The following is a 27,038-nucleotide window of genomic DNA, read 5'->3' on the forward strand; positions in this document are numbered from 1 at the left end:
CTAAAAGGAAAAAGATTTTGCTGCTATAGCCAAGCAAACCAAAACAACTCCAAAATTTGATGCGTATTTTAAAAGAGACAAATAGATCCTAAATAAAGTTACCAGAAAGTCAAAAAAGCTAACAAATTATGTCTGCATGGAAAAAGCTACAAATAAAATGAAAGCAATGTGGGCCACTGTTAGGACAGAAACGGCAAAACACAGGAAAGACACAGTAACACTAATCTCCTTGAAAATGGAGACAATTTCTGACCCACACAGAGTAGCTGATGCATTTAATGTATATTTCACAGAAACAGCAAACACATTGATAGAACAACAGCAAAAAACAGCTTCTGGAAACAGAGATGGGTAAAAAGTTAACTTAAATTAAAAAGCAATCTTTTTGTATCCAACAGATGAAAAGGAAATAATGAATATTAAAACGGAATTAAAATCAAAATTTTCTTCAGGTACAGACCATGTTCCTGATTACATTGCACATTCTTTTAAATATAAGAGAATGTGCAACAGTGCTGACTAAGCCCATAACTCGTCTTTGCAACTCTTTATTGTGTAGTGGTATTTTCCCAGAAAAACTAAAAATGGCCAGGTAAGACCTCTTTTCAAGAAGGGAGACAAGACAAATGAAAAAAACTACACACCAATATTCTGGTTGTCTGGTTTTTCTAAAATACTGGAAGAAGTTTTTTACAAAAGACTGATTTCATTCATAGAAAAAAATAATTTTGTATCAAATACTCAACATGGCTTCAAAAAAACTCAAATCAACAGAAACTGCCATTTTTCACTTTGTTAACGAAGCCTTGATGCAATAGAACAGAAAGAACACAAATCAGCAATATTTTTGGACCTCACAATAGCTTTTAATGCGATAAACCACAGCTTACTACTTGAAAAATTGGAGTATGTAGGAATGAGAGGCCTGGCACATGAGTGCGTGACATCATACCTGAAAAGCAGAGAGCAGATAGTTGAACTCATGTATCAGGATGAAAACATTATGTACACCTAACAATCTAAAAGAAAAATATTAAGTATGGTGTGCCCCAGGTTCTATCTTGGGCCTAGTGCTGTTCTTAATATTTATCAATGGCACAGAATCATCTAGCCATTCCAGAAAATATATAAAATTTGCAGATGACGCAAATGTATTGGTAAAAGGCAAAAGTGCTGCAGAACTACAATATTATGCACAATATTGCACCACACACATTACAAGATGGTCCATTACAAATAATCTTATAAACATCCATTAAGCCCCACCATAAATCTATTTCACAAAAACTTAGAAACTGTAAACTCAAAAAAATTCTGGAATTATGGACTCAGAACAATATGAAGTGGGACACATATATCAAATACATCAGCAAGAAGCTTAGCACAATATCCTATAGCATAAAAATACTAGCTAGGTGTAAATAAAAGAAACACTACAAAATGTGTATTATGCCCAGGCAGTATCACTACTGCCATATGGGATGATTTTTATGGGAAATTCGCCAATAAGCAAAAGCTGTTTCATAGCTCAGAAGAGGATCATGAGGACAATTGAAAATGCCACATCCATAAATTTTTGCAAATACCTTTTTAAAGCACTCCAGATACTAACACTACTATTCCTGCACGTTCTTGAGATAATTCCATACATAAAGAAAATTTCAGAAACTAAATACCACTTAGTATGTACAAATCAAGCAGTCCACACACAGCATCAGGCAAAAATCAGACTTCCACAGTAAACATGCAAGCACAACTCTCAGGCAAAATGAACCACTGCAAACTGGCAAAAAACTTTACAATAAACTTCCTCACAACATCAAGAAAATAAAAGAACATAAAAATTCAAAGTGGCCTTGAAAACATATTTACAAGACAGGTGCTATTATATGATAAATGAATACCTGTTAACATAAATTTAAACAATTTCCTTTGGTAAATGAATATCTGTTGACATAAATTTAAATCGTTTCCTTTCTCATATTATGTATCTCAAACTGCTTTTGTTATCTATTGTACTACATATTAGTATAATAGGGAGACATTCCATGTGGGAAAAATATATTTAAAAACAAAGATGATGTGACTTACCATACGAAAGCGCTGGCAGGTCGATAGAAAAACAAACAAACACATACATACACACAAAGTTCTAGCTTTCGCAACCAATGGTTGCTTCGTCAGGAAAGAGGGAAGCAACCATTGGTTGCGAAAGCTAGAATTTTGTGTGTATGTATGTGTTTGTTTGTTTTTCTATCGACCTGCCAGCGCTTTTGTATGGTAAGTCACATCATCTTTGTTTTTAAATGTACTACATATTAGGTTGTACTAGTCTATTAATGCATTGTATTTCAATTATTTACTGTACTGTATCATGTGCTTAAATTATTTATGTCACTGAATCATTCTTACTGTTACGTAACAGTATTTAAAATTGTGTACTAACGTACAAAGTAAGCTATATCCCACATCATATATTTGATGAATGGATGCTTAACAAATAAATAAATAAACATATTACAAAGTAATTGGACTGTGCATGTTATGGCTTGTATGTAACAAAGTAAACACTGTCGATAGTTCATGGTGTTTGGGCCTGGGGCAACAAGAAAGCATTGAGTGGTGTATATGAATGTTCTTGAACAGCTCCCTAAGTGTTTAAGAGGGTGACAGAAAGAAATGCTTCTGCCAGAGAAGCAATATCACATATTTCTACATCTGAAATGTTTTCTGATGGGACACTATTTTATGATTTCAAACATGCTGTATTCTAGATGTCAAGATTTGGTTCACTTACATAAGCAAAGCCTTGACTGTCAGTCTAAAATTACAGCTGATTAACTCTTGGCTTCTGTTGGTCCAATGGCTGTTGCTAAGAAGTGCATGTAATAACAGTCACTGAACTGTCACTGCCTTTGAGTGCATACATTGCTTTTTCACACATCCAACTATCCCCAAAAACATCAAAATGCTGCATCATGGCAGCAAGTCACAGACTCAACATAAAACAATGACCTCTCCAAAGAGCCACTTATAAGAGCTGACCATGTTATTGAAAAATAGTTCATGATACCTCTACAAATCAATATCTCATTCATTATCCTTCTTGATACTCAGTAGAAAGTCACCTAGGGCTTTTAGCAAATCACTCTTACATTAATCTAACCACTTGCATAGCTGTACATGTTGCAGCTCCATTTATGGGACACGGAGGTGCACCAGCCCCAGAATGAATCTGCCTGGTGGGTTAACAATGAGGATCAGTGTTTTGGCCAGCCTGGATGTGGTTTTTAGGCAGTTCCTCACATCTTACTAGGTGAGTACTGGGCTGGTAACTATGCCCCACTTCAGTTACATGATTTGTAAACATTTAGAAAACATTTGTTCACTTTCACAAGGATAACATTGCATGCAGACAGTTGGGTTGCACTTATTCCATCCCAGGAGTGGGAGGGGGGAGGGAGGGGGGTAATGGAGTGATGTCAGGAAGGATATGAAGCCATCTCTTAAACTAACCATGCCAAATCCATTCATAACCACACTGACACTGCACCAATGTTGGACAAAGGGGCAAGAAAAAGAATAAGACTCTTATGTTATTCTCATCGATTTGGCTTCTTTATAGCCAAAATATGATGATGCCAACTGAAAATTCTGGGATTTTGAAGCTGTAGAAGTCAATGCAGATTAGGAGCAAGCTGGGAGCACAACACTGTGTAATGGATTCGAGCTAATGATACATTAAAAACCTGTGATACCAGCAGGTGTCTGTATCTATGTATACGTACAGAAAAATTCATCTAAGAAAGTGTGTCCTTAAAAATCAATTATTTAATGCCAAAATATTTACATTACATGTATTTGAAATAATGTTGAAGTTATAGCATAACTTTTTTTTTTTAAATTCAGGTGTATTAATTCTGCTAAGTATGTACCAGCCATTGTCTCTGACAAAGGTCTAAACTCTTTGCTTTGCATAGTATTTCGATTCTTCTTGTTTGTGTACAAATTTGGTGGGAAGTGGTTGTAAAATAAAATTGAGTTCAATAAAAAATTTTCTGGGTTCATGACCGCATTGTCAATATATATAAAACTACCAACATTTCGGTCCCTGTAGCAAGTGACCTTCTTCAGGGTGCAACCTGAAGGAGGTCGCTTACAACAGGGACCAAAATGTCAGTATTTTTATATATATTGACAATACGGTCACAAACCCAGAAAATTTTTATTGAATGTGAAAATGGCCGTGGAAGCCTATGTTTATAAAAGTGACTTGTTTTTTGAGGCTGCAGAAAGTGGACATATTTTTTGTTTCATTTCTTTAAACTGTGCCTTTATAAAATGTGACATGTTGCAGAACAGAAACGTCTAAATGTTCAGACACTTCATTTCATTTAGTATTTTGAGAATTACCTGATTTTCACAATCATTTCATTAGATAATTTTCTTTCTGGAAATAAACCTGCAGAAATTATCATACCTTCAAAGAAGACAACAAAGCCAACGTGAAGGTAATCAGCTAAGTGCAACTTCATCTTTTTATACGTGGATGTGTCCTTCGATGCAGATTGGATGACTAACATCTGGTCTAAGGATAAGTCATTCAATATGCAACATTAAAGAGGCACATTACAAGGGTCAGTCTTCATGGAAACAATTCTCACATCTTAGCTTGGGGAACTCATTGAGGTAGCTGCCGCCACTAAGATGTCCACAGGCATCTTTTATCTACCTCACTAAGCAGTTAAGAAGGAGAAACAAGGGAGCACCAAATGGCAGGTCATACTCAACAGTTTTTGCACAGAGAAGATGCCCCATCACATAGTGCTGTCTCACAAACTGGAACTAATCTCTCTCTGAAGTAAATGCAGTTACCTTCTAAAATTATGTTTTTGATATTCTGAATATCCTAGATATCACACAAGCATTATTAAAACCATTTTTATCTTGGTAACAGAGATGTTATGAGATTCCTTTGGTATTAAGTTGCCACAGTTGGAACTGAGGAAGCTGCCTCTGTATATGAGTGCTAGGTGTGACTGACTGCCATGGGGTCCAGGTTCGATTTTTGATACTGGCAAGAATTTTTCTTTGGTTGTAGGACAGTAACAGGTTGCACTCATAACTGGAGTACTTCTGAAATTCTGTTTGTGACACTTTGAGAATATCCTACATATCACACAAGTTTTATTAAAAGCATTTTTGTCTTGGTGACAGAGACCTTATGAGATCCCTTTGGTATTAAGTAGCCACAATTGGAACTGAGGAACCTGCCTCTGTGGATGAGTGCTAAGTGTGGCGGACTGCTGTGGGGGGATGCAGGTTCGATTTCTGATACTGCCAAGAATTTTTCCTTGGTTGTAGGACTGTAACAGGTTCCACTCAGCCTCATGAGCCCAACTGAGGAGCTACTCGTGCACGTTGTAGCAGTTCCAAGGTCAAGAAACCTGTCAACACCTCGTTAGAGTGTTGTGATGACCATATATCCCACCACACTGCATCCAATGATACCACTGGCAGAGACTAACACAGCAGCTAGTCAGGCTCAATTGCCCGTCTAGAGTCACAATGCACAAATTTAACTTTACTTATCAGAACAGCTCCTCGACACCCGTACTGTGGCTTGGAGGCAAGCTAGCGGCGGCTGCATTATGCTCTGGGGAACATTCACATTGGCACCCACAGGTCCAGTGGAGCTCGTGTGAGGCACCAGAATGGCAAAGGAGTATCGCACACTGGTTGCAGACCACATACACCCCTTCATGACGATCATTTTTCCCGATGGCAGTGGAATTTTTCAATAAGATAATGTGCTATGTCATGAGGCCAGGAGTGTGATGGAGTGGTTTGAGGAACAAAGTGACAAGTTCCAATCAATGAGGTGCCCCCCCCCCCCCCAACTACCCATATATGAACCTGATTGAACACATCTGGGATGTGACTGAACACGACATAAGAGCTCATTATTCCCCACCCTGGAATTTAAGCAAACTAGGTGACTTGTGTGTGCAGATGTGGTGCGAACTCCCTCCAGCGACCTACCAAGCCTCATTGCTTCCACGTCACAATGCGTTGCCACTGTTATCCATGCCACAGGTGGACATACCAGCTATTAAGTAGCTGGTCATAATGTTCTGGCTGATCTGTGTATTTTTCCCCAATATATAGAGATATTTTGACTAGGGTGGGATGAGCTAGTGTCTCATCATTTTGCCACTAGATGGCATATGTGGATTTCAGCCCTTCTTGACTCAGCCAGTGTCACTACACCAATATGGGTCCACAAGTTCAGCTTTTCTGTAACGAGTGTGACTAAGCATATAGTTGTACCTTACGTGTAATCTGTACTGATAACACATAGGAAAATACCCAGCTGTAGGACTATTTAACTAACTCTGTCAATAGTAGTAACATTACCTTAACTAGAACTGCAGTCGGAATTGAGGGACCAAGACTGCTGGTGCAAGACCATCAACTTTGATATTGGCACAGAAACACTCTGCACTGACTCTGAGGTAATCCTTGGATTGATAAGGCAGGACTCGAGAAAAAGAAAACTAGTTGCAACAGAGTTATAGAAATTCAGAATTAAGGTTTCCTTTTATCTTAAGGTGTACAACAAATACTGTCACTCACTACTCTCATTATTTACATCAATCTGAAATACACAGATGGAAAAAAAATCGCAACACCAAAAAATAATTAATGTAGAGTAATGAAATTTTGGGAATATGTTTGTCTAGGTATCATATTTAAGTGACTAAAATTGCAAGAACACAGGTTAATGAATGCACAAGATAAGCCATTTCAAATGTAATTAATAACCAGTGTAACTGCCAGAATGTTGAATTCAAGCATGAAGATGTGCATGCTTTATGTTGTACAGGTGCTGGATGTTAGTCTGTGGTATGGAGCTCCATACCTGTTGCACTTGGCCAGTCAATATAAGGATAGTTAATTTTGTTTTGTGGATGATGCTGGAGCTGTTGTCGGATGATGCCCCGTATGTGGTCAACTGAAGATAGACCTGGTGATTGAGCAGGCCCATTCAACATGTCGATACTCTGTAGTGGATGTTGGGTTACAAAAGCAACATGTGGATGAGCATTATCCTGTTGAAAAATTATCCATCGAATACTGTTCATGAACAACAACATATCAGGCTGAATCACCATATTGATATACAAATATCCAGTCAGGGTGCATGTGATAATCAAACGCATTCCTGTTGTCATATGAAATCGCACCACAGACTATAATTCCAGGTGTAGGTCCAGTGTGTCTAGCATGCAGATAGGTTGGTTGCAGGCCCTCAGCTGCCCTTCTTTTAACCAACACACAGCCATCACTGGCACCAAGGCAGAATCAGCTTTCATCAGAAAACACAACAGACCTTCACCGTGCTCTCCAGTGAGCTCTTGCTTGACACTATTGAAGTCACAAATGGCGATAGTTTTGGATCAGTGGAATGCACACTGCAGGGCATCTGGCTATGAGTTGTCCTTGAAGTAACCGTTGTACCACTGTGGCGTCAACTGCTGTTCAAATTGCTGCTGCAGATGCAGTACGATGCTCTGAAGCCATACACCAAACACAATGGTATTCCCTCGTGGTAGTACCAGATGGCCGTCTGGAGCATGGTCTTCTTGCAACTGTACATTCTAATGATCACCACTGATATAAATCATGTACAGTGGCTACATTCCTGCCAACTCTTCCTGCAATATCGCAGAAGGAACATCCAGCTTCTCATAGCCCAACTACACAACCTCACTCAAACCCTGTGAGGTGTTGATAATGGTGTCTTTGTCACCTTAATGGCACTGTTGACCAACATCAGCTCACCACATACAATCTCAAAGGTTATGACCATTACAGCATGTATTTAAAGCAAACCTGAATGGCATTCTGATTGTGGTGCTGCCAGAGCCACTCTTATACCACTGGCACAAAATGGGAATAGAAATCATTTTTCAGATGTAGAAACACACTTACTAATTTTTTTTATGTTGCCCAATTGCTCCTTGGTGTTGCAAGATGTAGAAACACACTTACTAATTCTTTTTTATGTTACCCAATTGCTCCTTGGTGTTGCAATTCTTTTTTTCACTCAGTATACTTTGCTAAGAAATCACAAAGGTTATCTTGTTACAAACACTGCATCAGAATTTGTGTGTGTGTGTGTGGGGGGGGGGGGGGTGGATTTTTCAGTCACTTAATGCTAATTTGGTTCATAAACAACACAAAGAAGACTACTATGTTTCACTGAGTTAAGTGATGCAATGGTATGGCAGTAGATTCACATATGGGAGAAAGGAGGGTCAAATATCTGTTTGGCCATCAACATTTGGGTTTCTGTCATTTCCTTAAATCACCTAGCCATATGCAATGATGGTTCCTTTGAAAAGGACACAGCAAATTTCCTTCCCAGTCAAAGCTTATGCTCCCCCCCTAATGCCGCCACAGTTGACAGGACATAAAGCTTGAATTTTCTTTTCTTTCTCTTTGCTGTATTTCAGTTTGCATTATGTAAATTAATCATTTAAAGTAGGATATTTCAAGAGGCAAAGAACAAATAACACCAGCTAAAAGCTGTTACCATAAAGCACACCTACCACAGCAACCTCCTATAAAAAGTTGAATACATGATTCTGGATCAGTAAGGTTCAACCAGCAGGAGGATGACAGAAATGTGCCTTCGATGACATCCAAATAAAAATAAAGCTTCACTTTTTATTTCCACATCAAAACTTGTAGCACAAAATTACTTGTAATATTTAGTACTGACTCAGACTTCCAAAATTGGTATTCATATTAGTGTTTAGGAGGTATGACAAGTATTCTGAATCATTAACCTGTGTCTCTGGATCACTAAAAGAAAACAAACAAATTGTTCAGCAGATCATACTGCTGCTTACCAAGATGGGATATTACATTTAGTACATTATGTGCATGTGTTTGGTTCAGTGTATTAGAAATTTTATCTTGTATTTGGCCTAGAATATGAGTGGTCACAGTTATGTGTTCAGATGAATGTAACAAATAACAGTATTTGCTGTATCAAAATAAACCTGAATAAAGTAACAAATGACAATTAAAAGATTACATGTTAATTTCATAAATACCTAAATATTTCTAATTTTGCAACTTCAGAAACATGCACTTGTTTGGGTACACAAAATAGTTTTGTCCAAAAATTATACAAATAGAGCTCAGTACCTTTTGTGTTAATATGTAACTCTGATATTTCCTATCTTTCATATCCAAAGCATGGTATTTCATCACATGCAGCCTAAGTTTATCTTGACGAGTAAACTTTCGTTGGCACAAAACACAAATAAATGGTCTTTCTCCAGTATGGACACGGCGATGTCTGGCAAGGTGAGACGCACGACTGAATGATAAACCACAGTATTCACATTCATGTGGCTTTGCTGCAATCTCACTTCTCCTTATTAATGTTGTAACATCAGAAATATCACTGCATGAGAGATAGGTACTGACAGGATTGTCACAAACACTCTGTTTCACCTTATAGGTATCCTTATAATTCCTTGTATCACTGTGTGTTGACACCACACTATAATCCACTGCGCCTAGCTGTTCTTCTTTTATTTGGATCTCAGGGATTGTATGAATAAATTTGTCATCAACAGATTTACAGCGCAATTCTTTCATAGCTGATTTATTGGTAAAATTTGATTGTGGTTGCAATGGAGTATCAACATCATTTAAAGCATTTAATGTAGAGTCATCATTTTTGCTTGGCAGTCTCGATCTTTGTCTATCACAAAGCATCTTTTCATCTTCTGAACTCCGTGACAGAGAATCCTGAACCTCTACAGCCTTTCTGCGAGTTATCAAACCATTTTTCCTCCGATGGCGCTTCATGGATTTACATTTCAGTTCTGCCTGTCAAGAATGAAATGCACATCCATTAATGATACTAATGTGTTACAATAAGCAAAACTAACAGCAGATTTCCAAACAGTATAACTAAACCTGGAAGGAAATAAATACTCTTCAATAGGAGCACATATATGAAGGAGAGAGTATCTGATAATTCAGATGTGATACTAATGAAAAGTTTCTGTGGCTGGACCAGTTAGCCTGTTGGGTGAAATAAGGTTAACTTTACATTGATGTATACAAATTTCCTATTTTCAGCAGTTTACTCAACCATGACACTTAATTATTCACAAATCTTTTTCTACAAACTTGATAATGAAGCATATATGTGTGGATGGATATGTGTGTGTAAGTCTTTCCACTCCTGGGATTGGAATGACTCCTTACCCTCTCCCATAAAACCCACATCCTTTCGTCTTTCCCTCTCCTCCCCTCTTTCCTGACGAAGCAACCGTTGGTTGCAAAAGCTAGAATTTTGTGTGTATGTTTGTGTTTGTTTGTGTGTCTATCGACCTGCCAGCACTTTCATTTGGTAAGTCACATGACTCCTTACCCTCTCCCTTAAAACCCACATCCTTTCGTCTTTCCCTCTCCTTCCCTCTTTCCCGATGAGGCAACAGTTTGTTGCGAAAGCTTAAATTTTGTGTGTGTGTTTGTGTTTGTTTGTGTGTCTATCGACCTGCCAGCGCTTTCGTTCGGTAAGTCACATCATCTTTGTTTTTAGGCCAGCGCTTTCGTTCGGTAAGTCACATCATCTTTGTTTTTAGATATATTTTTCCCACATGGAATGTTTCCCTCTATATATATATATATATATATGTGTGTGTGTGTGTGTCAAGTATTTTCTACATGCACCTCTGAGGACCATTACATCGTATGTCAGATTGGTGTCAGTGAGTAAGGGATCAGCAATGCGTATTGCCACTAACAAATTTACAACACAGTATCTCTCATTGTGTTATCGTGGAGACATTAACATTAGGTCATTCTACAAACTTTCACTTTCTGTTGTCTTATGGAACTATTTTCTAACGCAATGGAGCAAAAGTAAATTAGTATTTATTCTGTAAAAACGAATAGTTAGAATACATTTTAACTCATTTCCTAGCACATTTCCCCTTTAGTGCTATTTGTTGCTGATACTAACCATCAGTTGCAGATGAACTGTGTTTTACACAATCATGATACAATACATAAAATAATTTTCATTTAGACTTAGCCCAAATATCTAGAATTCAGAGGGGCTTCCTGTGTTCTGGAGCAAAGTTCTTCAACAACCACTGTGTTAACATAAAAAATATTGACAATAACTACACGTTCAAAAGAAAACTAAAAACTTTCCTTGTTAGCTGCCCTTTATCTGATTATCTACATTCAAGGCCTGAAGACTATCATAAGCTGCATGACAAATAGTGTTCAGTGTAAACAATTTTACAAATTTTAATCACCGAGACTCTTAGATATATATCAATGTCATTGTGTATACATTACATTATCAATGGAAGATTAACATTATCTTTTTAAGACAAGTGATAAAATAATGACTTTTTATAAAGCAGCATCCTCTATGCTAATTTTAATGTGTTAAACATAACTTGTGTAAGCATAGGAAATGTGAAGCAGTGCAAAGGTCTCCCTCCACCATGGTCAGTTCCAGGCATTCTGTTTGCCATCTACTACTGTTAGCAGCATCCTTGGTTGTTCCCTCTTCAGTCCGATACACCTGTTTGCACATTGGCATTCAGTTTTTGTTCCATTGTGGTTCCAAGCATTCCCTCTGCAACCTGCTCCCACTAGAAATGTTCTTCAGCATTTCCTCTTCGGTCTGGTGCACCGTGCCGAGTGCTGCTGTTATGTCTTTGGTCCAGCAACCCCATCTGTGTGCTGGTGTTTCATCTATAGTCCAGTGCAGCTTTAAGTGTTCTCTTTATGGTCCTCTCCCACTAAAAGTGTCCTGCGACATTCCACCTTCTGTGCAGTGCACCTGGTGCTCTGTCTGGGGTTCATTCCTCCTGTACATGCCATCAGTTCTTCTGTTTGTGGAGTTCTGTTGCTGTCCCCTTTGGGTTTTCAGCAACTCCAGAGCAGGATCCAAACCTCTATTGAGTACCTAGTGTCTTCTTAATCACCTTTATCTCTATAGATGCTTTTATAACACTATCCCAGTATCTGGTGGTCTATGTCAGAACCATTGTTTCATCATAGTTCATGGAATGACTGAGTTTTCTGTTGCTGTCCCCTTTGGGTTTTCAGCAACTCCAGAGCAGGATCCAAACCTCTATTGAGTACCTAGTGTCTTCTTAATCACATTTATCTCTATAGATGCTTTTATAACACTATCCCAGTATCTGATGGTCTATGTCAGAACCATTGTTTCATCATAGTTCATGGAATGACTGAGTTTCAGCCAGTGCTAAGGAATGGCTGATTTAGGTGCCTGTCTTAATCAGGTGTGCATCTGATGTTCTTTGCATCTAATGTCCACTTTCCTATTGTTTGGCCAATGTAAAACATGTTACATTGGCAAGGTATTATAAATTCCTGGTTTTCATAGTCCCAGATCATCTTTCACATTTCTCAGTAGTCGTCTTATTTTGGCAAGTAGACAGAACACACACTTGATGTTATGCTTCCTGAGAATCCCGCTGATTTTGGCATAAATATATCCCACATAGGGCAGGTATGCCAGTGTCTTTGCCTCATCTTGTTCTTCTTCTAGATCATGTGGCAGCATGGCTGGTTGAAGAGTCTTCTGAATCTGTTTGCCTGTGCATCCATTTTTGAATAACACTGACTGTACATGTTCTACTTTTACTCGCAAACTATCTGGGTCTGACAAGGTGTGTGCCCAGTGGACCAATGTCTTCAGAACTCCACTCTTCAGTGCTGGGTGGTGACAGCTGCTGGCTTGCAGGTATAAACCAGTGTGTGTCGATTTGCAATACACACTGTGTCCAAAAGAAACATCTGTGCTCCACTTGACAAATACATCCAGAAATGGCAACTGGCCATCCTTTTCCAGTTCCATATTTGAGTGACGTGAGTTTAGATGTTCCAGAAAATCAGTGAGCCTATCCCTACCATGAGGCCAAATCACAAAGGTATCATCCACATTCCTGAAAAAGCATATGGTTTGTATCTAGCCATCTGTAATGACTTCTCCTCAAATCTCTCCATGAACATACTGGCAAGGTTACAGCTTCTGCTTGCCTGTACGTATGTTGAGACAGAGATATAGGACTAGTTTTCACCAGGATTAGGCATAACATCAACTCCAAAACTCATGCCACTTGTGAGAGGCAGGATTTGAGACAATGGGCTAGATGTGGTAGCCAGGGAGCTCTGACACTTGCCTCTTGGTTCTAGCAGTTTATCAGGACAACAAAATAACTCAACATGTTACCGTCTCCACTCAGTATTTTCACTCCACCTAGTCAATGACTTGAGCATGTTCATATTGACATCAATAGACCTTTAAAAGCATCGAAAGATATTTTACTGCCTGACAGAGATTGGACATTCCTCTCATTGGCCTGAGGCCTATCCAATGGAAGGTGCAATAGCAGCATCTGTGTCCGTGACACACTTTCACAAATGGATTGTCTGTTTCAGTGTAGCTCTAAGGTACAGAGAAAACAGTTTGAGTCACACGTGTTTAAAGCACTTTCAACATTGCCTGCCATGACCCAGATTTTCGCCAAGCATCGCACTTAATGGTACTGTGGAACAGCTCCACAGTTTTGGAGCAATTAGTCATTAATTTTCAACCTGGTGTGGCCCATAACAGATAAGGCTTCTTTCCTAGTAGTATGACTATGTGAGTACATTTCCATTATTCAAAATAGAAAACAAGGGGGAGGAGGAAGAGAGAAGGAAGATGTCTCCGGCATGGTTTCCTTTGAATATAGAAATAAGTAGTAAAACTACTGTAAGTGCAACATGCCATGAACTTACTTTATGGTGAGAAAATGCAAAGGAAAAGAGGCAAAATTTTAACAAAAGCTCTCGGATGGAGGCTGTGCTAGGTGTCAGTTATAGTGTACGACAATTTGGATTGTATTGTATTAGTAATAACAAGTCAGAATCCGAGTTATAAAACTATGTGATTGAGCCTACATGCTGTAATATGAGATACAATATCAAATAAGATTATTAGTACTGGAAGGTTACAGTTGACATTAGCATATTAGAAAAATCATCATGCCACAAAATTAGTAGACTAAATAGAAGCCAGTGCAGTTAACACAGAAAGAACAAACCATTATGAAAAGTATGTGCACTTTGGCATAGAACAGTTTTTTTGCCTTTTGGGCAGTTACTGATGTTTGTATGAACCATATTTTTGGATCTATGATGATAATTATAGCTAATGTTGTGGAAATGTTGAGATATAACAATAAGAACAGAGTGGGGAAAAAAACAAATTGTCCTATCAAAATCGAATTAGAATTGCAGCAATCAGGATTGCTGGGCATTAATGTAATGGACAAGAATACCAGGATTGAAGATGCTATCAAACCAATTTCACATTCATGGAAAGCTCATAAAATTGATAAAGGTGTGGATAAAGAATGAAAAATATGACATAATTCAGGCACGAGTGACAAAAGACGTAAAACGAGGTCTCAAACCAGTAATAGAAAAGCAAAATCGCATATCACAAAACATATAACCAGAATAGAAAGAGGCAACAACAGATTAAACTAGAGCAGAAAGTGAGAATGGAAGAGCAAATGACAATAGTAGAGAAAGAGAAATCTAGGCATAAGACAACATAGAATAATGCCAAATATAATGAACCACTGTGAGAATAAAAAATCCACACTTAAAGCATATTTAAGAAACAAATAGAAGTAATGGCAGTCATTAGGAAGGGGGTTAATAAAGAATGAAATATGATTGAGGAATCATGTAAAATGTTTACAGCCACTCATGTGATGGGACTGTAAGCATAAATCTAAATATCTAACTAATATAATTTAACCAAGTGCTGATTTTACAAATTTATTCCACGAGGAATCTACATTTAGAAAACAGTTTACCTACTTTTAAAGGCATTTTGCCAGAAATGTGACTAAAAAGCCAAACAATCCAGTGCATAACCCAGTTATTTAGAAGGACTAGCTGAGATGAACATACTATCAAGGATATAACAAGCTACCTAGAATTGAAATCAGCTTTTGCAAGATAATTAATTTTGGAAACAACAAGACACCAAAAACCAGACAGAAAGACAGGACAAATAGTACAGAAATCATGGAACACATATCAACGACATAGGAAGCAGTGAGTGACAAGACATGACATTTGATCCAGTTGGTGCACAAGACTGACTAGCAAGACTACAAACATAAAATGCTAACTTACTCACAAGATATTTGCTTGTAATAGGGAAGAAAAGACATCAGAAAGAAAAGAAGATGACACACTGACAATTATTTGAAGAAATAAGAACAAGAAGCCATATCATGAAATCCACACTAAGGGAGACTGGACATGACAGAAAATACTGTGGCAGCAACATGTGAAACAAAATGTATCAGTGAGATATTTTAAGGTGAAACATCTGCACATAACAATGATTTGTTTTTGAAAAAAAACCGTATGGACACAGTATTGTTTGAAACCTTATCTATGATTTTGGAAACATGCCAGCATTGTACTGTATTGTATTTTTATTGTTCATTTGTTTACAAAAGCAGTTAATGTACAAGACTATGGAAAAGTCAATACATTACAAAAGTTACTTTTCTAAGCTTACATCTTTAAACTGCATGTCATTCTCATATATACACTACATTTCAGTTAAATATTGTTCAATGGAGTAAGAGCAGTGTTGTCGTAAATATAACTTTAAAGAGTTTGTACAGATTTTGGCCTAAGTATTTGTTTTTATGTTTTTGAGAAGTTCATTAATGTGGTAACAGTCGGACCATACCGGCACCTTGGCGGCACACACCGCAGGCACAGGGATCATTCTATTAAGGTGTGTTCACTTGACCCTGCTCTCAGGACTCTCAGTATATAATATCAGATTCGACCTGGCATTGCACTCAGAATATGCATGGAACCTTTAAACAATTTTTGTTAGCATGATTTTCATTCTTGTGAGTACTTATTTGTGGGTTTAGTTACCACACAAATGGCAATGAGTACAGTTGAATGGTCACAAGGTTTTTGCCAAAGTGATGACCTTGACATGCACATCCTTGTAGGTAGCACTTCAAAACTTACTGCAGCAACAGCTGGAAATGCAGCATCAAGAGCACGTGGCCATGTTAGACAGTGTTTTGATCAGCCTGTTAGCATGACCTCAACACTTGCTAGCTTACACACCACCTTTCCCCACCTATGACGAGGCCATTGAGGGTTGGGAGGCACACGAGAAATGTCCACTACAACACTTCATGGCCTTCAAGGTAATGGATGATGATTTCATTAAAGCACTCTACCTGTTGTGGATCTTTTCCCATATGTACCTCTTACTAGGAAAGTTAGCCACTTTTCAGTGTCCTGCATACTTTTCATTTAATGAAATGCGTCAGTTGTTCATGTCATATTACCACCAACATAGCCAAGTTATTTCCATGACATGGGAATTTTACCAATGCAGGAAGGAATCCTGTCAATTACATCAAACTTGGGATGCAGAGTTGCAAGTCATTTCATTACTGCCCAGTCTAAGGAGTCTTATGCTGATACTATGATTCTGGATGCAATCATTCAATAAGCTCTCAATAAAGAGGTCCACCAATGGACACTGAAATTTGAAGACACCAATTTATAAGAAGTCCTCTCTATTGTGCAATTGTATGACATTACCCTTCCAGCAGGCTGACAGATTCCTGGATGGACATGGCTGCTGTCAACTTAGACAATGGTAGGCACTCATGTTCCAGTACAGCTCTGGAAGTGGAAATCATGGTGGTACAGCATGTCAAAACTCCACATTCCAGACAAACAGCTCCGCAAAGTATCAGTATTCTTGCCACCACTGTAGGAAGGACACAATGTGGCAGTATGCCAAGCACAGTCAGGACTGATTGCAGTTTCAATCTCTCAATCTAAGGACATGAACATCATTATCCCTGCATGTGACAGTCTTGTTACTGTTTCTAAAAGCTGTTCATCAATGTGCATATTAATGAATCACCCATATGGTTACAAGAAAAACTAAAAAGACTCCGCTATCCAAACAATGAACAGTGTAGAACAGTGGTTCAGCTACAGCAAGCTAATTATAAACAAAGAAAAGACAGTAGCACTGAACTTCTATAATGTAAAAGGAAGACACCACCCGAACATAGAAATAGAACTTAGGGACAGAGTTCTTGAAAGTGTTGACAGCACTAAATTTCTGGGACTCTGGCTCCAGAACAACATAAAATGGGAGGTACACATTGAATATCTGCAAAGAAAACTAAGCAAAACCTGTTACATGACACGGATCTTAAAAACTTGTTGCAGGAAAGCCACCCTGTTAAATGTATACTACTCCTATGTGCATTCTGTAATTAAATATGGCATAATCTTCTGGGGCAATACAACAACAAATATTAAACTTTTCAGGATGCAAAAGAGAATACTAAGAATTATTGAAGAGGTAAACAATATGAAATCATGCAGACCCATATTCAAAAAACTGTCAGTTCTTCCTCTTCCTTGCATTTTTATATATGAAACATCAGTTTTCATCAAACAATATATCAATAGACACCCAGATATCTTATTAAAAAATGAAGATATACATGCGCACAATACAAGGCAAAAATCTGAACTCCATATGAAACAGGTGAGAACATCATTGTGCCAAAAAGGCACACTACATACTGGGATAAATATTTTCAATAATCTACCTAAACATATTAAATCAATAGGTAAACTCTGTAGTTTTAAGGCTGAAGTAAAGGCATATTTAATTGATCATTGCTTTTACAGTCTGACAGAATATATAAAAGCCAAACAACAAAAATAAAGATGCATTATTAGTATTCTACTTTGTATGTTGCCTGTAATGTTCATTGTACTTATGAATCTGTGCTAAATTACTTCAATATCTAGTCCTTAGGATTGCAATACAAACTGTATTTTATCTTGTAAATACCTAACCATGTCCAATATCCTTGTATATATTCTATACATATAGGATTTGAAGGAATAAATAAATAAATAAAAGTAGATACGGGCACGGAGGATCACTTATTAATTGTAACATATACCTGTGCCTCTGCTCTCCTTCATTGTCTCCTACCTTGCTCCATCTTTCAATTATAACAGACAAAAAAATCTTTATTATTGGACAGTATACAATGAAGATGGTATACAAGATGGTGGTCCAGTAACTGTCCATCCTTTTGTGAAAAGTATTTTTACAGAAACTTTGTTTGGCTTGGATGTTTTTACAACATTGGGACTCACAGTTGCTGGTTCGATTAACCTGGTTACTGACCTTGTGCCATATTAGGAATTGGATGAACTGTGCAAGGAATATCTGGACTTTTTTTACCTGGGTTAAGTAAGTCCACAGATGTTACAGTGTATATTACTGTCAAATCCAAAGCACAACCTCATTTCTTCAGGACTAGGCCAGTACCACTTGCACTTCATGATCAAGTCAAGGAAGAACTCAACAGGCTGACTGCTTTGGATTTCACTGAACCTATATAGCCCAGCCAACAAGCTACACTGTTAGAGATTACAAGAAACTGACTGGCAAGCTCCATCTACGTGGCAATTTCAAGGTAACTATTAATGCACAATCTATGGTCAACACATACCACATCCCGCATCCAGAAGAACTGATGACAAAATGGCTAGGGGATAGCACTTGTCTAAACTGGATTTGTCTGAGGTATAGTCAAAACTTCCATTCAATGAAAAGTCATGAGAGTTAGTTGTAGTTAACATGCTCTACTGGTGTCTACTGGTACAACCAGTTGGTTTCTGAGGCTTCGAGAGCTTCAGCCCTGTTCCAAACTTTTTTTGGAGCAGCTCACACAGTGTGTTTCTTGTTGTGTAACCTACCTACATGACATTATAGTTTCAGGTTGCACCACAAAGGAACATCTCCAGAATCTTGATATGGTACAATATCTGTGACTTTAGTACCTGCACCACCTTCTGTTTGAATAAACTTGCACTTGAATGTTATGAAGAACACTGCCAATCAGCAAAGTAGTCTCAGAAACTATAGATTCAACTCTAATAATCATTCATTTATTTATTCACATAACATATTCCATAAATACAATTGCAACAGAGAAGCTTCAGGGATTTGCAACTTGTCAAATTATATAGTACAAGGAAAAAGCAGCCCCTGTGGGCACTTCTGTAAAGTGTAATAACATCAAATTATGACTAGCAGTATTCCACCAATACTGATAATTATGGGAATTACTTTTATATTACTTTACACTCTGCAGGTGAAGGTGAAGTAAAGTGGCCACTCTAAGGGACATTATCACTGAATCAAGGTTATTGATAGAAACTTGCCACTTACACATTTTGAATCTACCTATTATGCGGTATCACACCAAATATTTTTAAGCAAAAAAGAAAATAAGATATAGGAACTTATATGCATTTTTTCTGAATGCTTACATAGTGCTCACTTTTCCCTACCTAGAGCAGTAATGTGGCCAATGCCATCACAATAGTATACCCCATTTGTTGTTCTGATTTTTGTATATTTTCTAGGTGTGCCACCAAAGGCTGAAGCAAACTGGTTTCGGTCAGTTTTTATATTAGACCAGATATAACAACAGAGATGGTTTTAAATAATATAAATTAATCAATTCAAAATTATCACAAAGGGACAGAATTACTGTTGGTAGTTTTGATATGGAAGGGTTTAGAAGTCAATCTGACACGTGGTATTATGTGTGATACGTGGAAGTAACTAATTCTTATTGTGTAATCACCGTGTCAATTTTCCCTGTCAGACACCATATCAGCATAAGTGACTCATAGACTAAACTATCAAACCAAAAGAGACAAGAATCTACATTTGCAAGCCAAAACATATTGTTTAAACATTGATATGATAGTAAAGTATTAATTTATGTATGAGTGAGGTAACAAGAGTAATATAAATAATTTATCTTACATCTGACAATTGAATATCAGAAAAATTTTCACCAAAAAGTAACTGAACAAGCTTCCTTTGCCAAATTCACAGGCAACAATGTCAGTGCATATTAGACTTATAGTCTGACCACTTCTTGACAGACAGCAGCACCATTCTGGGCAAACAATATGCAATGTAGTTCATTTGCGTAAGATTTAAATCTATAATTTGTGTATTGGTCTTGTGGTTTTTAGAAACATGTAAATAAAGTTGGTTTGACTTTGTGTTGTAGAGAGGTTTTATTGCTTTTCCTATTTAACTGAAGACTGTGATGAGTAAGTAACAAGGCAGTGCCAAGAAACCAAATGGTATATGTAAATTAGAATGAATGTTTGTTCCTTAGCAACACTAGAATGAGTGCAGCAATTTCAAACAAATTTATTACACAAATGACTTCATATCTGGAAACAACATTGTTAGGATAAGAATCCCTTACAACTCACCAGAATATCCCTGACTTCTGTTTGCTGCAGGATCCTTGAACATATTCGCAGTTTGAATATAATAAACTTTCTTGAGACTGAGAAGCTCATGTACACAAATCAGCATGGTTTTAGAAGGCATCACTCAAGCAAAATTCAGCTTGCCCTTTTCTCACATGATATATTGAGAACTATGGATGAAGGGCAACAGGCAGATTCCATATTTCTAGATTTCCAGAAAGCATTTGACACAGTGCCCCATTAGGCTATTAACAAAGGTATAAGCATATGGAATAGATACACAGATATGTGAGAAGCTCGAAGACTTAAGTAATAGAACCCAGTATGTTGTCCTCGGTGGCAAGTATTTATCAGAGACAAGGGTATCATCAGGAGTGCCCAAGAGAAGTGTGATAGGATCATTGTTGTTCTCTATATACATAAATGATTTGGTGGAAAGGGTGGGCAGCAATCTGCTGTTTTTTTTTTTTTTTATGATGATGCTGTATGTGTATGGTAAGATGTCAAAGTTGAGTGACTGTAGTAATATACAAGATGTCTTAGATAAAATATCCAGTTAGTGTGATGAATGGCAGCTAGCCCTAAATGTGGTGTAAGTTAACACAGATGAGTAGGGAGAACAAACCTGTCATGTTTGGATACAGTATTACTAGTGTCCTTCTTGACACAGTAAAGTCATTTAAATGTCTGGGCATAACATTGCAAATCAGTATAAGATGGGATGAGCATGTGAGAACTGTGGTAGGGAAGGCGAATGGCCAATTTCGGTTTATTGGGAGAGTTTTAGGAAAGAGTGGTTCACCTGTAAAGGAGACTACATATGGGACACTAGTGCAACCTATTCTTGAGTACTGCTAAAGTGTTTGGGATCCATACCAAGTTGATTTGAAGGAAGACATTGAAGCAATTCAAAAGCAGGCAGCTAGATTTGTTGCCGATAGGTTTGAACAACACATAAGTGTTATGGAGATGCTTCAGGAACTCAAATGGGAATCCCTAGAGGGAAGGCAATGTTCTTTTCAACAAAAACTGTGGAAAAAATTTATAGAACTGGCATTTGAAATTGACTACTGAATGATTCTATTACCGCCAACATACATTGTGCATAAGGACTACAAAGATAAGATACAAGAAATTAGGGCCCATACAGAGGCATATAGACAATCGTTTTTCCTTCACTCTGTTTGCAAGTGGAACAGGAAAGGAAATGACTAGTGGTGGTACAGGGTACCCTCCGCCATGAACCGTTCGGTGACTTGTAGTTTATCATTGTAGATGTAGATTAACTCAGCACAAAACTCTGTTGTGAAGATCATTTTAAGTTTCCATCCAGGAGCAAGAATAAATAAATTCTTGGATGAATTAAACCTTTAGCAAGAAACATAAGTTAACTGTAGCAGAACATGTTGATCTCTAGTTCAATCTACAGAATTTTAAAAAAAATGCTTCTTTTTTTATATGTCATTCTGTTCCCATCATAACCCAAATTCTTCTAGAAGAAATATCATTGGGACTGTCACCAATCAGCCTAGGAAATGCAAAAATGTTGACTCGGCACTAACACTGATTGTTTTCTATTATTTTAATCCCACTCCCCCTCACCCTTTTCACTAAGAAGATTATAAATGAATTTTTTCCTGATATTAACTCAAATGAGTGGTCTATGTACACTGTGTGTAGTTAAAATTGTTGATGGTATTCCAGAGTTAACCCCCCCTCCTCTCTCTCTCTCTCTCTCTCTCTCTCTCTCTCTCTCTCTCTCTCTCTCCCCCCCCTCCCCTCCCAACCCCCCCCCCCGCCCCCCACCCCCCGCTCTCTCTCTCTCTCTCTCTCTCATTCCTATAAACAGAAAGCTTGGATGTTAATTATTGACTAAACTGCTGGCCAAATAAAATAATTCTGCAAATCATCTGTGTACTTTCTGCAGGTGACATTGCTGTATGCATCAAAAACCATATATAGCAAAATGTTTTCAGCTAGAATAGAAATAAGAATAGCTTACCACTGAATATGGTGAAGATACCATTATTTCCTGATCCACCTCACTTGTAGAGTTGTCAACCTGGTCATTTGTGTCCACAAGCCCATTGATACCTTCCACATCATCCTCTAAACCATAATTTTCTCCATTCTGTCTTGTGTCTTTCAGAACATGTAAGTCAGATTCATCCTGATACTCATGATCATCATTAGTGGGCAACATGGTAGATGAATTATGCTGGTCCATTCCAGAATCGTTTTCTAGTCTGTCTGTGTCTTCTGTAACATTCTTCACTGCAGCTTGAACAAATCCCTTTACCTTAAGTTCATTTGCTGTTTGTATGATATCAGAAATATCTTCTTCCAGAACATCAGTGGACCCACGGTACATAAGCTGAAGTAATATTTGCATCTCATAACATGAAATTTCTTTTAGTATCACAACAGGATGTTCACACGGATTTTCCTGAAAGACAGTCTCAAAGTACGGGCTGCAGGCAGATAAAATTATTTTGTGTGCTTTTAAAGAACCATCCTTGCATGATATTGTGACGTCAGCTAAGCTATGACGATTGTAGAATTCGTAGAGAACTGTTTGCAAATTGGAGATATGATTGTCCCAAACTACATGCAAGTGACTGCTGCCCATGCTTTATATGAAACAAAACCTGTAACACAATGAAACTGCTTTATATTTACACTGAAATCCAAAAGCATGTAAGTGACAAACATTGCAATTTTTTTATTTTAAGACACTCGCATATAAAAAGTATAAGTAGATAATCCTGGATTAAACTTATTCCCATCAAAACCGGAAGTTTTTGCTATGCTTCATAGCATTATAAGCAACTCCAATGAAGTCTTAAATCTTACCTATCACCACCAAACTGCAACAATAAGAACTAAAAAGGAAACTGTAACAAGAATTTTTGTTGGCAGACTGTAACTTCTAAAATATTATGTTAAGTCCTCATGTTGTGCTGTGGGGTAATCTGTACAGCTGTAAATGAAGGGCACAATTTGTATGCTTTGACTGCAGTATAGAAACTCTCACTGTTCCAAGATGACTAATTTCAACAGTCTTATAGTGCCATCATCTGATCTTATGGAAGCACAAAAGGTGCTCCACATGTACACATATCTTGATAAAAAACACACACTTGATAAAATACACATAGTTGATAACATTCTCATACCATCCTACTATATTCATGTTGGACATGACTCTCTCAAGCTTGTCGCACAACTGGAGTGTTAACACAGAGGTGGCAGATCCACTATAAAGTTAACTATCTCACTGATGGATGATTTTAGCAAAGTGCTGTGTGGAAAGCTTAGGAGAGTCATGTCCAATACCAATATGCATGGATGGTATGAGGATGTTTTTGCAAACCATCGTCACCAGTTTTGTAAAGTCTCATCACTACTGCTGTGGAGATCGAGTTGCCACTGTTGTTACGGCACGCCGAGTTTGTGAGATCATGAAACGGCTTCTAGTACAGTACACCGCTGAGGCAGTTCCTCCCTCCCACTATTACACAGCTATGCCCCAGGGTCAGGTAACAGGATAGGAGAATGGATGTTCTACAACACTCCAACAAATTACTAACAAAGTCACACAAATGAGTTAAAAAAGGTTCACTTGTCTTTGTGACTTGTCGAATAATGAAATCTACAACACTGTGTGTAATATAACACAAAAAGGCTGTTAATGGCTAAGTGCAAATAATCATAGGAAAACCTCACAGTACACAGCAAATCCAATTTACAACTGTCTGTTCACTTCTAAGAGTCCACTAAACGACATTCCCTGTCTAGGTCAGCTCTGGACAATGATCTACAGCCAAGTGGACAAGAGCTGCTCTTCTATCTTCCAAGTAGGCTTCTGTCCATTGTTGTTGTCATTGGTGGATTGTATGCGGCCAGCAATTGGCCAAGGCGAAGTTGATATCTTCATCCTCAGTGTCACACATGGTGCTGGCAGAACTCGTGCAAGTGGCGAGTCTCTATGTCATTAGTGCCAGCTTCATCTTTTGCCCTGGCTGTGTCTTGTTTGGATGACACAGCAGATACTATCAACTATGTGCATTTTGCCAACGTGTCTTTCTTTTTAATCAATATATGTATATTTGCAGAGTGCCTTCTGTGCTTTGATTTCATGTAATGTAACATGGAACTTTTAAAACAAGTTCTATAATATCAGATGATGGCAGCATAAGACTGTTGAAACCAACCATCTTTGAACAATAAAAGTTTCTATACTGAAATTGTGACATATGAACTGAGTTCTTCATTTCTAAAATATTACATGGCATGGTAAAGGTAGAAGATGGATTACACAATTCATCCATTTATCAAAGGAAGAATCATAATATAAATAAATTGAACTATTGTCTTTAAGATGAAGCTAACAAGGGGACCCTCCATACTGTAAACCACGGATTTTGATGTGCTTCAAATATGTTGTAGAGGCACTTACCCTGGCTATCCGGTTTATTAGCAACGGGCCTTAGTTTTTGAGAAAATTGATTTTGAAGTTCATTGCACGTGTTGTATATTTGTAAGATTACTTACATTTCGAGTAAGTCAGTGTAGCACAGTGGTAATGGTTCGTTGCTACCGCTGTGGAGGCATGGAGTTCGAATCCTGCTTGTGTACCCATCCCCCCCCCCCCCCCCCCCGGCCCCAAAAAATCAACCAAATTTTTCAGTTTTATTTCAAAGAATATCAACAAACAGTGTAAGGTTTGCGAAATTATAACGATATGTTCAGTTATTAATTTTTTCAAATATTCATTCCATTTGTGGTTCGCATCATATTCTCCCAATTCATCTTCTTCATTGAAATCTATCAATTCATAATCAATAATGATCTGTCTTTCAGCCAAGAGATCCTGTATTGCGATACATATCTCATCGCCAATTGCAACGGAATTGGCAGAGATCACGCTAGGCAGTGTATTCGTTACGAGATTCAAATCGCGGAGTAGATTTTTGGTGTATTTAATGCATTTGTGATTTTGCCTTTTGATTCTTCGTTCAACTTCTCTACTTGCAGATCTTCTGCTGGCTGCACTACTGCAGGAACATTTGGTTCTTCCATTTAACAAAATTTTTCTAACACACGGCACTAGATACGCTTTGCGAGCAGCTGATGCTGGCAAACCTGAAGGAATGCAACTCGCATCCTCATTACCCTAGGAGCTGAGGTTATCATTATGGCTAACGGTATTCACGGGAGAGGGACGATAATGGGTGGAGATCGATTTCAGGTAATACAAGAAGTGACCGTTGTACGAACATTTGGAACTCCAACTGCAAACCACAAACGGAATGAATATTTGAAAAAATTGATAACTGAACATATCTTTATAATTTTGCACACCTTCCACTGTTTGTTGATATTCTTTGAAATAAAATTGAAAAATTTTGGTCAATTTTGTAAAAAAAAAGTACACGAGCAGGATTCAAACATGGTACCTCCACAGCGGTGGCCACGAACCCTTACTTCTGCGCTACGCTGACTTACTCAAAATATATGTAATATTACAGGTATACAACGCACGCAATGAACTTCAAAATCGACTTCCTCAAAAACCAAGGTCCATCGCTAAAAAACCGGATAGCCAGGTACTCAGTGCCCCTACAACATATTTGAAGCGCATCAAAATCCATGATTTACAGCATGGAGGGTCCCATTGTAAGACACAAAATAAGATTATAAAGAAACTAGCTGGTACACAACTTGTGGTGCTGAAATATCCAATGTCTTGACTGCAGCCTTGTCACTAGCATACCCAGTAGCTGAATACAGCAACACAATTCTCATGCAAGGAAACTAGACATCCATGTGAATGAATCAATGAAAATTAGTATGGGTATATTAAAATCCACACCAATCCCTTGGCTGCAGACCATCAGTAACATTCCGCCACCTGAATTGTGACACCAAGAAGCAACCAATGAAGAATGGAAGACTTTCAGATTCATACAGTCTTAAATGACCCTCCTCCAGGCTGCTTGATATCACACACTAAACTGTGGCATTATGAAAGAAACAACAGGAAGTTTGACCTTAAAGAAGAGTGATACAAGATATGAAATGCGGCAACACAACAACATCAAGGTGTTCAAGATCCATGATCTGCCAGTCTACTGGGTTTGATCAGAAGAGAAGTGACAACACTGAACAGGATAAGAACCAGTCACACCAGGTGCAATGCTATGATGTGCAAATGGAGACCCCAGCCTGCGATTGTGGGACCCAACAACAAACCATCTGGCATACTGTCAGAGGCTGCTCTCTGAGAAAGAACCCAGACTGTTTACTGTCTTTATTAATGCTGCTCCCAATGCTATCAATTGGATTCACTCAATAGATGTGGAACTCTGATTGACTGTTTTAATTAACAGCCCCACTTTTTTAGTATTACTGAATTATTAATTTTCACAATTTAAACATATTAGCTTTGTGCCTAAATTCATAAATGTATAATTGCAAACTACAAGTATTTCTTAATATTTGTTGTTGTCATCAGATGATACATAAATAAATAAATAAGAATATAAATTTTTGATGAC

At 37.8% G+C, this 27,038-nt stretch overlaps 1 protein-coding gene across 3 annotated transcripts in view; it reads right to left on the reverse strand.

The window, feature by feature from the left end:
• Positions 1 to 27,038, reverse strand: part of LOC126236663 (myoneurin-like) — a 63,089-nt gene that overhangs the window by 10,269 nt on the left and 25,782 nt on the right. For 2 of the 3 annotated variants that reach the window (XM_049946140.1, XM_049946141.1), the window contains exons 2-3: positions 22,481 to 23,126; positions 9,220 to 9,912 (exon numbers count right to left, since the gene is read on the reverse strand). In XM_049946140.1, the coding sequence (XP_049802097.1) occupies positions 9,220 to 9,912; positions 22,481 to 23,107 (1,320 nt within the window). In that variant the 5' untranslated portion in view covers positions 23,108 to 23,126. The remainder of the gene's footprint in view (positions 1 to 9,219; positions 9,913 to 22,480; positions 23,127 to 27,038) is intronic. The other variant, XM_049946142.1, reaches the window with a different exon arrangement.

Source organism: Schistocerca nitens, chromosome 2 (assembly GCF_023898315.1).
Source record: "Schistocerca nitens isolate TAMUIC-IGC-003100 chromosome 2, iqSchNite1.1, whole genome shotgun sequence".
NCBI classification, from domain to species: Eukaryota; Metazoa; Arthropoda; class Insecta; order Orthoptera; family Acrididae; genus Schistocerca; species Schistocerca nitens.